General features: G+C 43.3%; 1 protein-coding gene and 1 long non-coding RNA gene across 2 annotated transcripts; one reads left to right on the top strand and one right to left on the bottom strand.

The window, feature by feature from the left end:
• Positions 1 to 231: 231 nt before the first annotated feature.
• LOC125553572 (uncharacterized) lies at positions 232 to 1,522 on the bottom strand. The gene is made up of 3 exons (XR_007304118.2): positions 1,288 to 1,522; positions 1,024 to 1,088; positions 232 to 387 (listed from the first exon to the last, which is right to left on the bottom strand). It is a non-coding gene; the product is annotated as an uncharacterized LOC125553572 (long non-coding RNA).
• Positions 1,523 to 10,287: 8,765 nt separating this feature from the next.
• On the top strand, positions 10,288 to 10,635 carry LOC147974836 (AP2-like ethylene-responsive transcription factor SNZ). The gene has a single exon (XM_087520165.1). It carries the CDS (start codon positions 10,288 to 10,290, stop codon positions 10,633 to 10,635), a length of 348 nt encoding a protein of 115 aa, XP_087376291.1.
• The last annotated feature ends 3,238 nt before the right edge of the window (positions 10,636 to 13,873 follow it).

Raw genomic sequence — 13,873 nt, forward strand, 5'->3', positions numbered from 1 at the left:
ACAAAAAATGAAATAGAACCATAATTTTTATTATAGCAAGAATATTACCATGTCTTTACAAGTATCCAATAAAAAGAAAATTGCACAGAAATAAAACAAAATCCTATAACTAATCTTCTACTCCCTCCGTCCAAGAATACCTCTCGCAAGGGGAGGAAATTTTGAACTGAAGTGCATTTTACATTACAACCCATCATATTTCAAATCAAAATTAATCAAGTCCACGTCCGATCGGCAGCAGCGCCTCGTCCTGGCATCGAGGAGAGCCAGAACTCATCTCTTCGGTAGCTCGTCACCACCCTCCCGGCAGCCTCCGACATCACATACCCACCCTCCCGGCGTCGATCAACTGCTTTGAGGTAGCAGATTCCTCCTCTGTGTCTGCTCCTGCAATTAACACTTTGAATGCAATTAACAATTTGAATGTTAACAAGGGGCAAAGACAAGATGGATCAGTATATAACAATGGAGTACATGCACAATTATATGTTCAAGCTGTTTAATGTCACTCCCATCATCACAATTTCATCTCAGGAAATGGAGTAGAATAGATTTAATTGGATGTTTGAATGATATGGTTACTTACAAGTGTCAGGGCTATTACCGTCAGTTAAGTAATTGGACCAGATTAAAGAGGAGCCAAAGAATTTACAAGTGGTCTAGTGCATATGCAAGTGCAAGTTACTCAGTTAAAATTCAGTACTCCATTGCCCAAAATAATTCAGTTAAAATTTTGTTAAAAGATCACTGAATTAACCAAGTACTCCAGGTCAGGTCCTAGTTACTCAATGCATAATTTCTAAACCTATCATCAATGGAAGGTCACCAATTATAATTGAGCAGTAGCTAATTGACCAAACACACTGAGCTTATGCATAACACATTAGCTGCAGAAAGTACTCACCTTGCGGTGATTATTTCACAGGGATAAACCTCCAAATATAACCACTATACCACACTATATAAATTGTGAATCAAGGAACTGCTGCAATTGACATGAGAAGATCAACAATATATGCTCACCTCCAGGAACAAAGTCAGCTCCATATATATGCTAGCTCCAGGGTAAATATGCCACAATATCACACCTTGTGAAAAGAGCATCTTATTAAACAGTCGGTCACAAACATTCTAATTTCTTAACATAAAAAATTACCTTGTTTGAGGTAAATTAATTGCTAAAGTTAACATAAAAAATGTAAATTAGATTAACTATAAACTGTTCAAGGAAACAGAAAGTGCAAACCGCATAACAAACAAAAATAGCAAGATTAGCCTCTTGTTTACCATTAAGTTTGGACTTTGGACAAAACGTGTTTTGATTGATCATACAGTAGATTTACGGGGCATCTCGCCGAAGGACGGGTCCTTGGCGATCTGCTCCGCCATCTCCTTGATGCTCGGGTCCTGCGCCCACGCCACAACAAAATCCACGATTCAAGTTAATTGTCACACAAATTCCCATGAAATCGAAACAAATTCACAGGAAATTCGAGCTTGTATAAATAAATCTTCCCAAGAACTCAACTTTGACAATGGAGAGAACAGAGCAGAGTATTTCTAGGTTTGCAGAAACTGTAAAATGCTTCAGTAGAGCTTGGTTACATTGAGCAAGTTCGAATATGTTAAAAATGGACGCGAATATCTTCAGTGAAACCCAACCAAATTAACAACCGATTCAAACCTGTAGTATATGTAAGTCCTCCAAGAACTCGCATATGAAAATGAACAGAACAAAACAGAGTATGAAACTGTAAACGCTTCATTCAGATAATTCAGTATAAGCTCTTGGTTACATTCAGCAAGTTCATCATGGTGGAGAAGTCGAAGGGGCTGGCCGGAGCAGCCGCTCTGCGCGCGGCCTGCCGCCTCTGCTCCTCCGCCGCAAGTTACAGTCATACACATTAAACTGATATTAAGTTATATTACATCTCAATGAGTGTAACTATGAACTGCTGAACCCCATTTAGATCAGTAATGCATTTTATTTCTATCGTCTACCTACCACAGTTGGATATTAACCAATCATAACAATATCTATATGACATGGCTAAACAAATTGATGATCCCAAAAAATGCTCGAGAAACTCTAAGCGTATTCATTGACAGGGAGCAAAGTATTACATCATATACCTGTATATCCTGGAGACTCTGAAATGATAGAAAATGGGATGATTATGGCAACTCTAATACACTGGAAACAGGCATTGACTTTAAATTAAACCAGCTGGGCAAAATATTAAGTTGCAGGAAAGAACTCAACAGACATTTGGCAGTTCAAAAAGTTGTAATTGGGGCAATAGAAAACCAGGTCAGAGACTGACCAAAAGGCACAGCTGGTCCAGGTCGCCACAGGATGGCAAGATTACAGTTGGCACGCCGCCCGTCAATTACTGGATAGGGATCCATGCATGCCATCCTCGCCGAATCTAGATCGCGGAAGGTCACCTGTTCGCATGTCCGCACAAAATTAAGACAAATTAACATCGTTGAAACACATTACCCCAATTTTCCTTCCCCAAAACGAAATTGCTTCCGCATTCACTTCAAATAGTTCTGCAATTCGTGATGAAACACCTAAATTTTAGTCCAATTTAGAGGCCTAAAAATTCCCAAGCAGCAAAAAAATGTTTTTACATGGACGACGCCCTAGGCCTCATGAAAAATTTCCCTGTTACCGCCCCAAAGCAATCAGCTCCGCGAGCTTGCTCTATTATTAGCACCGCAAAACTCCTAAATTCACAAGCCTTGCAAGCCGATCACCGCCGTTGGAGGTCACAAACCACCCCAATTGAACCCCAGACCCCTGATCCCCACAAACCTCTGGCCAAAATATCACAAAACTCTAGCTTGAAAATCAAACCCTCCCCATGATCCCCACCCCGGAAGAACACACAGCAGGAAAGAAGAAACAGAGGAGGAGGAAGGAAGCGTGCTCACGAATCCGTATCCCTTGGACCTCCCGGTGGCGCGGTCGGTGATGACGACGGCCTCGAGGATGTCCCCGTGGCTGGTGGCGGAGGGGGTGGCACCTGTGAAGCTCGTGGGGCGGATCTGGCCGGTTCCCGGCGAGTGGAGATGGCGGCGGCTCCACCACTCCCAGATCCAGCGCCGACGCTGCCTTCCGATCCGTCGCCGCCGAGCTCGGGCTCCTTGGCTGCGACTGCTGCGAGGAGGCGCGAAGGAGACCGAAGAGAGAGGAGGGCAAGGGCCGCCGCGCAGGAAGAGGAGGGAGCACTGGGAGGCGGCATGGATCGAGGCCGGGGCGAGGCCGAGAGACGTGTGTGCGTGGGGTGAGGGAGAAGAGGATAGGGTTCCATGCGAGAGAGAGAGGAGAGAGATGGTGGGCGGTCGGGCTGCGGCACTTGCCTACAAAACCACAATGGCGCACCGCATGGAAAAGTGCGCCATTAGTATAAAAAATAGCAATGGCGCATCAGGGGAAAAGTGCGCCATTACTATGTTTAGAAGTGGGTCAAAGCTTGGTCAAACATAGTAGTGGCGCACTTTTTACTAGGTGCGCCATTACTATTTTAGATACTAAAGGCGCACTATGTATAGGTGCGCCATTACTATATAGTAGTGGCGCACCGTATGTATAATGCACCATTAGTGTCTATATTATCTATAGCATGTTTTCTAGTAGTGTGTGGGTTTATGATCAAGTCTACCTATGAATAATATTTGAATCTTCTTTGAATTCTTTTATGTATGATTGGTTATCTTTGCAAGTCTCTTCGAATTATCCGTTTGGTTTGGCCAACTAGATTGGTAGTTCTTGCCATGGGAGAAGTGCTTAGCTTTGGGTTCGATCTTGCGGTATCCTTTCCCAGTGACAGAAGGGGCAGCAATGCACATATTGTATCGTTGCCATCGAGGATAACAAGATGGGGTTTATTTCATATTGCATGAATTTATCTCTCTACATCATGTCATCTTGCTTAAAGCGTTACTCTGTTTTTAACTTAATACTCTAGATGCATGCTAGATAGCGGTCGATGAGTGGAGTAATAGTAGTAGATGCAGAATTGTTTCGGTCTACTTGTCACGGATGTGATGCCTATATACATGATCATGCCCAGATATTCTCATAACTATGCTCAATTCTGTCAATTGCTCAATAGTAATTTGTTCACCCACCGTAGAATACTTATGCTCTTGAGAGAAGACACTAGTGAAACCTATGGCCCCCGGGTGTATTCTCATCATACCAATCTCCATCACTTTAATCTTGCTTTGCTTTTTTACTTTGCCTTTTACTTTTCACTTTGCATCTCTATACCAAAAATACCAAAAATATTATATCTATCAGATCTCACTCTCGTAAGTGACCGTGAAGGGATTGACAACCCCTAATCGCGTTGGTTGCGAGTAGCTATCGTTTTGTGCAGGTACGAGGGACTTGAGCGTGGCCTCCTACTGGATTGATACCTTGATTCTCAAAACTAAGGGAAATACTTACGCTACTCTGCTGCATCATCCCTTCCTCTTTGGGGAAATCCAACGCAAGCTCAAGAGGTAGCAAGAAGAATTTCTGGCGCCGTTGCCGGAGAGTTTATGCAAAAAGTCAACATACCAAGTACCCATCACAATCCCTATCTCTCGCATTACATTAGTTGCCATTTGCCTCTTGTTTTCCTCTCCCCCCAATTCACCCTTGCCGTTTTATTCACCCTCTCTTTCCCAATCTCCTTCTCCTCCTCCCTCTCTTTCTCTATTTCCCTCTTTTTGCCCGCTTGCTTCTTGTTTGCTCGTATGGTTAGAATAGTTGTTTATTTATTACTAAACAGAGAACCTAAGATCTATGGATCCTCATCCACTTGCTAATATTTTTAAGAGGTCCAATTATGATAAACCAATTGCTAGTGAGTTTTGTGCACTAGATTATCTTTATGAAGTTTTGCTTGAAATTCGTGAATCTAAAAAGTGTGATGATTTACCTCATAAAGTGATTCACGATAGATATTTGAATAGAAAGCATGATTGCAATGATTCTATTATAAATTCTATTAATGTCAATTGTGCTAATAATATGCAAAACGCTAAGCTGGGGGATGCTAGTTTTGCTATGTCCTCTACTTGTTGCAATGATCATGATTGGGGTGATTCTTCTTATGATCTTGAAAACTTATTTAAGCCCCATGATGAATATGAGATTGATAATAGTGTTTGCAATATTATTGAAAGTGGATTTGGAAGAATGTCAACTTTAGATCCCACATATTTGGAGAATGTCCAATCTTATGAAATTTTTGATAAAAGTGGGTTTGGAGAAGTCATGACTTTAGTTAATGTTAATCCCACTATTTTGAAAGAGTGTCAACTTTACATGTATGTGGATCGTGTTGAAAATATTTTATGTGATAGCTATTTTGTTGAATTTTCTTATGATCCCACATACAATTATTATGAGAGAGGAAAATATGGTGGTAGAAATTTTCATGTTACTAAATTACCTCTTGTTATGTTGAGATTGCTATTGTTTGTTTACGCTTCCTTGCATATGCTAGTTGTTGCTTGCCTTGATAAGTTGTTTGCCTATAAGATTCCTACGCATAGGAAGTATTTTAGACTTAGATGTGTTTGTCACATGTTTTATGATGCTCTCTTTGTGCTTCAATCCTTGTCTTTCATGTGAGCATCATTGAAATATTATGCCTAGCTATAAGGCTTTAAAGAAAAGCGCTTGTTGGGAGACAACCCAATATTTATCCTTGCTGTTATTTAATAAATAAATTATTTAGCCTCTGTTTTGGTTGTGTTTTTTGTGTTTAATTAGTGTTTGAGCCAAGTAGAACCATTGGGAAGACTTGGGGAAAGTCTTGTTGAACTTGCTGTAAAAAACAGAAACTTTAGCGCTCACGAGAACTGCTGTAATTTTTATTTGGAAAGTTATATTTAGTTAATTATTTTTGCAGATGATTAATAGATAAATTCCTCACGTCCAGAAATTTATTTTAGAATTTTTGGGGTTCCAGAAGTTTGGGTTAGTTACAGATTACTATAGACTGTTCTGTTTTTGACAGATTCTGTTTTTCGTGTGTTGTTTGCTTATTTTGATGAATCTATGGCTAGTAAAATAGTTTATAATCCATAGAGAAGTTGGAATATAGTAGGTTTAACACCAATATAAATAAAGAATGAGTTCATTACAGTACCTTGAAGTGGTCTTTTGTTTTCTTTTTCTAACGGGGCTCATGAGATTTCTATTGAGTTTTGTGTTGTGAAGTTTTCAAGTTTTGGGTGAATTCTTTTGATGGATTATGGAACAAGGATTGGCAAGAGCCTAAGATTGGGGATGCCCATGGCACCCCCAAGATAATCCAAGGACATCAAAAAGTCAAAGCTTGGGGATGCCCCGGAAGGCATCCCCTCTTTCGTCCACTTCCATCGGTAATTTACTTGGAGCTATATTTTTATTCACCAACATGATATGTGTTTTGCTTGGAGCGTCTTGTATTATTTTTGTCTTTGTGTTTTAGTATTCCACAATCATCCTTGCTGTACACACCTTTTGAGAGAGCCATACATGAATTAAAATTTGATAGAATACTCTATGTGCTTCACTTATATCTTTTGAGCTATGTAGTTATGCTCTATGTGCTTCACTTATATCTTTTTGAGCTAAGTAGTTTTGCTCTATGTGCTTCACTTATATCTTTTGAGCATTATAATTTTGCTCTATGTGCTTCACTTAGATCTTTTAGAGCACGGTGGTGGATTTGTTTTAAAGAAACTATTGATTTCTCATGCTTCACTTAAATTATTTTGAGAGTCTCTTAATAGCATGGTAATTTGCTTAATAATAATATGCTCGGTATTCAAGATTTGTGAAACTTTCTTTTGAGTGTGTTGAATACTAAGAAAAGATTGAAGCATGATAATTTTTTTGAGATATGGAGGTGATAATATTAGAGTCATGCTAGTTGAGTAGTTGTGAATTTAAAGAATACTTGTGTTAAAGTTTGTGATTCCCGTAGCATGCACGTATGGTGAACCGTTATGTGATGAAGTCGGAGCATAATTTATTTATTGATTGTCTTCCTTATGAGTGGTGGTCGGGGACGAGCGATGGTCTTTTCCTACCAATCTATTCCCCTAGGAGCATGCGCGTAATACTTTGCTTTGATAACTTCTAGATTTTTGTAATAAGTATATGAGTTCTTTATGACTAATGTTGAGTCCATGGATTATACGCACTCTCACCCTTCCACCTTTGCTAGCCTCTCTAATACCGCGCACCTTTCGCCGGTATCATACACCCACCATATACCTTCCTCAAAACAGCCACCATACCTACCTATTATGGCATTTCCATAGCCATTCTGAGATATATTGCCATGCAACTTTCCACCGTTCCGTTTATCATGACACATTCATCATTGCCATATTGCATATCCCGGTACACCACCGGAGGCATTCATATAGAGTCATATTTTGTTCTAAGTATCGAGTTGTAATTGTTGAGTTGTAAGAAAAATAAAAGTGTGATGATCATTATTTTTAGAGCATTGTCCCAAGTGAGGAAAGAATGATGGAGACTATGATTCCCCCATAAGTCGGGATGAGACTCCGGACGAAAAATAAATAAAAGAGGCCAAAGAAGCCCAAATAAAAAGAGAAAGAAAAGAGGCCATAAAAAAGAGAGAAAAGGCCCAAATAAAAAAATGAGAGAAAAAAAGAGAAGGGACAATTTGTGCTTCAAAGTAGCACCATGATCTTCATAGTAGAGAGTCTCTCATGTTATCACTTTCATATACTAGTGGGAATCTTTCATTATAGAACTTGGCTTGTATATTCCAATGATGGGCTTCCTCAAATTGACCTAGGTCTTCATGAGCAAGCAAGTTGGATGCACACCCACTTAGTTTCTTTTTGAGCTTTCATATACTTATAGCTCTAGTGCATCCGTTGCATGGCAATCCCTACTCACTCACATTGATATCTATTAATGGGCATCTCCATAGCCCGTTGATACGCCTAGTTGATGTGAGACTATCTTCTCCTTTTTGTCTTCTCCACAACCACCATTCTATTCCACCTATAGTGCTATATCCATGGCTCACGCTCATGTATTGCGTGAAGATTGAAAAAGTTTTGAAAAAGTTATGAAACAATTGCTTGGCTTGTCATCGGGGTTGTGCATGATTTAAATACTTTGTGTGGTGAAGATAGAGCATAGCCAGACTATATGATTTTGTAGGGATAACTTTCTTTGGCCATGATATTTTGAGAAGACATAATTGCTTTGTTAGTATGCTTGAAGTTTTATTATTTTTTATGTCAATATAAACTTTTGTCTTGAATCTTTCGAATCTGAATATTCATATCACAATTAAGAAGATTTGCATTGAAATTATACCAAGTAGCATTCCACATCAAAAATTCTCTTTTTATCATTTACCTACTCGAGGACGAGCAGGAATTAAGCTTGGGGATGCCTGATACGTCTCCAACGTATCTATAATTTTTGATTGCTCCATGCTATATTATCTACTGTTTTGGACTATATTGGGCTTTATTTTCCACTTTTATATTATTTTTGGGACTAATCTATTAACCGGAGGCCCAGCCCAGAATTGCTGTTTTTTGCCTATTTCAGTATTTCGGAGAAAGAAAATATCAAACGGAGTCCAAATGGAATAAAACCTTCGGGAACGTGATTTTCTCACCGAACATGATCCAGGAGACTTGAACCCTACTCTAAGGAGTCAAAGAGGCGATCACGAGGGTGGGGGGCGCGCCCCCTGCCTCGTGGGCCCCTCGGTGCTCCACCGACATACTCCTTCCTCCTATATATACCTACATACCCCCAAACAATCAGAACAGGAGCCATAAACCTAATTCCACCGCCGCAACTTTCTGTATCCATGAGATCCCATCTTGGGGCCTGTTCCGGAGCTCCGCCGGAGAGAGCCGTCATCACGGAGGGCTTCTACATCACCATAGCCTCTCCGATGAAGTGTGAGTAGTTTACCTCAGACCTTCGGGTCCATAGTTATTAGCTAGATGGCTTCTTCTCTCTCTTTGGATCTCAATACAAAGTTCTCCCCCTCTCTCGTGGAGATCTATTCGATGTAATCTTCTTCTTTTTGCGGTGTGTTTGTTGAGACTGATGAATTGTGGGTTTATGATCAAGTCTATCTATGAATAATATTTGAATCTTCTCTGAATTCTTTTATGTATTATTGGTTATCTTTGCAAGTCTCTTCGAATTATCCGTTTGGTTTGGCCAACTAGATTGGTAGTTCTTGCCATGGGAGAAGTGCTTAGCTTTGGGTTCGATCTTGCGGTGTCCTTTCCCAGTGACAGAAGGGGCAGCAAGGCACGTATTGTATCGTTGCCATCGAGGATAACAAGATGGGGTTTATTTCATATTGGATGAATTTATCTCTCTACATCATGTCATCTTGCTTAAAGTGTTACTCTATTTTTAACTTAATACTCTAGATGCATGCTGGATAGCGGTCGATGAGTGGAGTAATAATAGTAGATGCAGAATCGTTTCGGTCTACTTGTCACGGACGTGATGCCTATATACATGATCATGCCTAGATATTCTCATAACTGTGCTCAATTCTGTCAATTGCTCAACAGTAATTTGTTCACCCACCGTAGAATACTTATGCTCTTGAGAGAAGCCACTAGTGAAACCTATGGCCCCCGAGTCTATTCTCATCATATCAATCTCCATCACTTTAATCTTGCTTTGCTTTCTTACTTTTCCTTTTACTTTTCACTTTGCATCTCTATACCAAAAATACCAAAAATATTATATCTATCAGATCTCACTCTCGTAAGTGACCATGAAGGGATTGACAACCCCTAATCGCGTTGGTTGCGAGTAGCTATCGTTTTGTGCAGGTACGAGGGACTTGAGCGTGGCCTCCTACTAGATTGATACCTTGGTTCTCAAAAACTGAGGGAAATAATTACGCTACTCTGCTGCATCATCCCTTCCTCTTTGGGGAAATCCAACGCAAGCTCAAGAGGTATCAGCCGCCCGCCCGCCATCCGCCCTCTTTTAATTTTGGGTCGGCAGTACGCCCGACGGGTCGACCCATTTCATGACCGCTCGCGTTTTAGATCATGTCATCGCCCTGGTTTTGGTGCTCCAGCCCACAGGCAAGGTTCGCGCGCGCGGGGGAAAGCGGCCTAGCGCGCGCTGGTTTTGGCGCTCCAGCGCGCGGGAAAGGTTCACGCACGCGCCGCGACCGGCGCTCGTTAGAAAGAAGGTGCTCCCTCCACACTCTGTCCGCCACCCACTCTCACTGCCTCTGTGCCACCATGTCGATCCGCCGCTTGGGCGCTTCAGATTTTCGCGGAGTTCGCGAGTGCCGCTCCGGCGCCTTCTCCTCCGAGATCTGGTTTTGCGAGAAACGTCTCATCCTCGGCACCTTCGACACCACAAAGGAGGCGGCCCGCGTGCACGACGTGGCGGCGTGGCGCCTCCTGAGGCCTCGTCGGGATATGAATTTTCCCAACGTGTTGAGCCAACGGGCACAGGATCTGGCGCCTCTCCCGCGGCTTTTCACCGACGAGGATCGTCGTGTCATCCGGAGGCGGCAACGTCGCCTCGCCATCGTGGAGAAGGACGTGGAATCCTTGATGGTGTGCCGCGGAGGCTTCCCGTAGGACATCGTCGACGAGCGCCAGTTCTACAAGCAAAGGAGGTTGGAGAGGGACGCGAGGAGGAGGGAGCGAGCCGCCTATCGGGAGGACAAGAGTTCGCGGAAGCAGGCAACTCAATTGAAACTGAAGCTACGAGAAACGTTGGGTTGGGACTTTGAAGACTAACAGCATGCTGACGCCTACATTAAGACATCGGAGGAGGACATTACTGAGTCGGAGTCAGAAAGCGACGAGTAGTGATCTTTTCTTTTATCTGTGTACGCTAGAACTATCAATGTATCCATCTTTATCTGAAAAAATGGCCGGCGAACGCTTGTCCTCCCGCTCCGGCGCCTTCTCCTCCGAGATCTGGTTTTGCGAGAAACGTCTCATCCTCGGCACCTTCGACACCACAAAGGAGGCGGCCCGCGTGCACGACGTGGCGGCGTGGCGCCTCCTGAGGCCTCGTCGGGATATGAATTTTCCCAACGTGTTGAGCCAACGGGCACAGGATCTGGCGCCTCTCCCGCGGCTTTTCACCGACGAGGATCGTCGTGTCATCCGGAGGCGGCAACGTCGCCTCGCCATCGTGGAGAAGGACGTGGAATCCTTGATGGTGTGCCGCGGAGGCTTCCCATAGGACATCGTCGACGAGCGCCAGTTCTACAAGCAAAGGAGGTTGGAGAGGGACGCGAGGAGGAGGGAGCGAGCCGCCTATCGGGAGGACAAGCGTTCGCGGAAGCAGGCAACTCAATTGAAACTGAAGCTACGAGAAACGTTGGGTTGGGACTTTGAAGACTAACAGCATGCTGACGCCTACATTAAGACATCGGAGGAGGACATTACTGAGTCGGAGTCAGAAAGCGACGAGTAGTGATCTTTTCTTTTATCTGTGTACGCTAGAACTATCAATGTATCCATCTTTATCTGAAAAAATGGCCGGCGGCCTCGGCGACGTAGCAGGCGGGCGAGGCTGTGAATCCAATGTGCCACCGACCAGCGGGCCCGGTGAGGAAATAGGGCGAGCGCGTGCGCGTCCGTCTTGTGTCCGCGCTGACGCAAATCAGGCAAAAAATGGGCCGGGAATGGGTCGGCAGGCGGACGAAAGCGGACGCGCGTCCGTTTGGGTCGGCGCGTTGGGCCGGCTTTTTTGTCCGCGTTGACCCAAACGGATGGCCGCGGACGAAATGGGTCGCCCCATTGGAGTTTCTCTAATCGACTTCGACTGCGTCACACAGTCACTTTGGCAAGCCGATGTCATCGTCCCAATCGGCCTAAATCGGCTCGTGTGATCACCTTGTTAGTCGAATTGCCATACTGACATGTTCGGTTGCCTCGGGACTTCGGCATCGCTGAGGGAGCGCTACCTCATCGAGTGTTCGACAACATGCCATATTTATTTTATTACTCACTTTGCATAAATTATTAATCATGCATCCTTTTTAAAAAATATTATTATTATTACTATTATCTCCGGCTTGCACTATCTTCTGCGCCCAAGTAAATGATCCGGATTGGGCAACGCTGTCACCTTGGCGAATCGACATACCACGTCACCTCGGCTAGACCGGAGGCTTCGTCATCACTTCATTAACCCACGCCGGGTACTTCGGCATCACATTGCCGGCCTGCATCGGCCGTGCTATGTCGCCACTTCGGAGTGTCGAGCTCTTTGCTCTACCACCTCGGGACCGGCTTGGGGGCTGGGAGCTCATCCCGCCGTAAGCTCGGACCACGTCATCAATACCGAGCACATTAACCAGCTAAGTTGCTTTCATGCTCAAAAACTTTTGGTTTTCAATTTTGTTCGGTTCGACCAAGCATTATACTTTTTTGGCAAATTTTTTTTTGTGAAAAACCTCCTTGTCAAAACTTTGTTTGTGACACACAAATTCAAATGCCCTGTTTACTTGGGGGCTTCCTTTATGAAGCCTTTCCTCTTGCATATAATTATACTTGTATGGCTTCGTTCCTTATTCGTGTATTACGCCACAATATGCACCATGTTGACTTAAGTGTTCCGCAAGCTGGGTTGCCTTGCTCCTATGTTTACCCCTACGTTCCCGATTGTTTGGCTAGGGAGTAAAGGGAGCACCTCTGCGATTGTCACGATCGGGTCATCCGAGCTCGGATCTCAGACTGGGTGAAGCCGAAAGCTAGCGCTCTTATTGTTTTCAATCATGGTCGGCACACAACGGAACTCATGAGTACAAAAATCTATGGCACAAGTATCATAGTAACAATGAGCAACCGAAGAAAGGTATCGATGGGGGTACTATTTTCTTCGAAGATGCTTCTTACACTTCGTCAGTAATATAGCATAAGTTCCCTGAGCGCGCTTTGTCTGTTACAGCCTTATGGCCTGATTGCCTAGTTATCGTAAGCACCGTCGATATTCTCGACAGGTGGAGTACATAACACTTTTCGGCCCTTGACCGAAGAGGGAGAAGTCGATGGTCGGTTAAGACGCATTTAAAAGTTCGGGTGAACACATATATGATATAAGTACTTCGGTACATACAATCATTATACATAAAATTCTTTTACCCAAGTTTACTGGGGGCTCTTAAATTTATATGAGCCGTTTTATAGTAAATGTGTTTTCTTCCTAGTCGTTGCAAAATCTTTTTCTATCACTCATTTTTTGACGCGAGTGTGTGGTCAATAGCCGGATAGCCCATTTTCTCTCTAGTGATCGCTCGACTTTCGTTTGCTAAACTGGTCTAACGAGCAGTACTTCGCCTTCGGGATAGGAGGTTGCAGCCGTAGGATGACCCGCTTGAAGTCTTGAGATCGGATGTGTCATATTAATGCACGACAGAAGCACAAAAGTAAGACCAATTTTCGGATTGGCACCAAATGACTTGATTTAGTTCGGGCGTAAAGTTTTTACTGAATTTTTTGGGTTTTTCAAGCCTATGGCACTTTTAAACTATTTGTTTGTTTCCAGCATAAGTCACGTAGTGCAGAGCTGGACACCTTTAGAGATTCGGCACAAAAATTCTTGGATATTGCTATATATGCATTGGTTTCGAATTGTGTCTTTGGTCAATAGTTGGGTTGCCCGGCTCCTGTGCTTGCCTCCTACGTTCCTCTTTGTTCGGCTAGGTGTGCAAAGGGAGAACCACTACGATTGTGCTTCCAGCTCGAATGGTTAAGCACCTCAGTGGAGAAAGCCGAAAACTGACTATCACAATGGGCGTAAACTGGTCAGCGATCCGATGACGGTATCAAACTATAGATCGATACCGATTACCCCATG

Source organism: Triticum urartu, chromosome 4A (assembly GCF_056163025.1).
Source record: "Triticum urartu cultivar PI428250 chromosome 4A, HENAU_Tu73, whole genome shotgun sequence".
In the NCBI taxonomy this organism is placed as follows: domain Eukaryota; kingdom Viridiplantae; phylum Streptophyta; class Magnoliopsida; order Poales; family Poaceae; genus Triticum; species Triticum urartu.

What these genes read in the sequence shown, in the direction of transcription:
- LOC147974836 (XM_087520165.1), top strand. Translation starts at nt 10,288, where the DNA reads ATGTCGATCCGCCGCTTGGGCGCTTCAGATTTTCGCGGAGTTCGCGAG.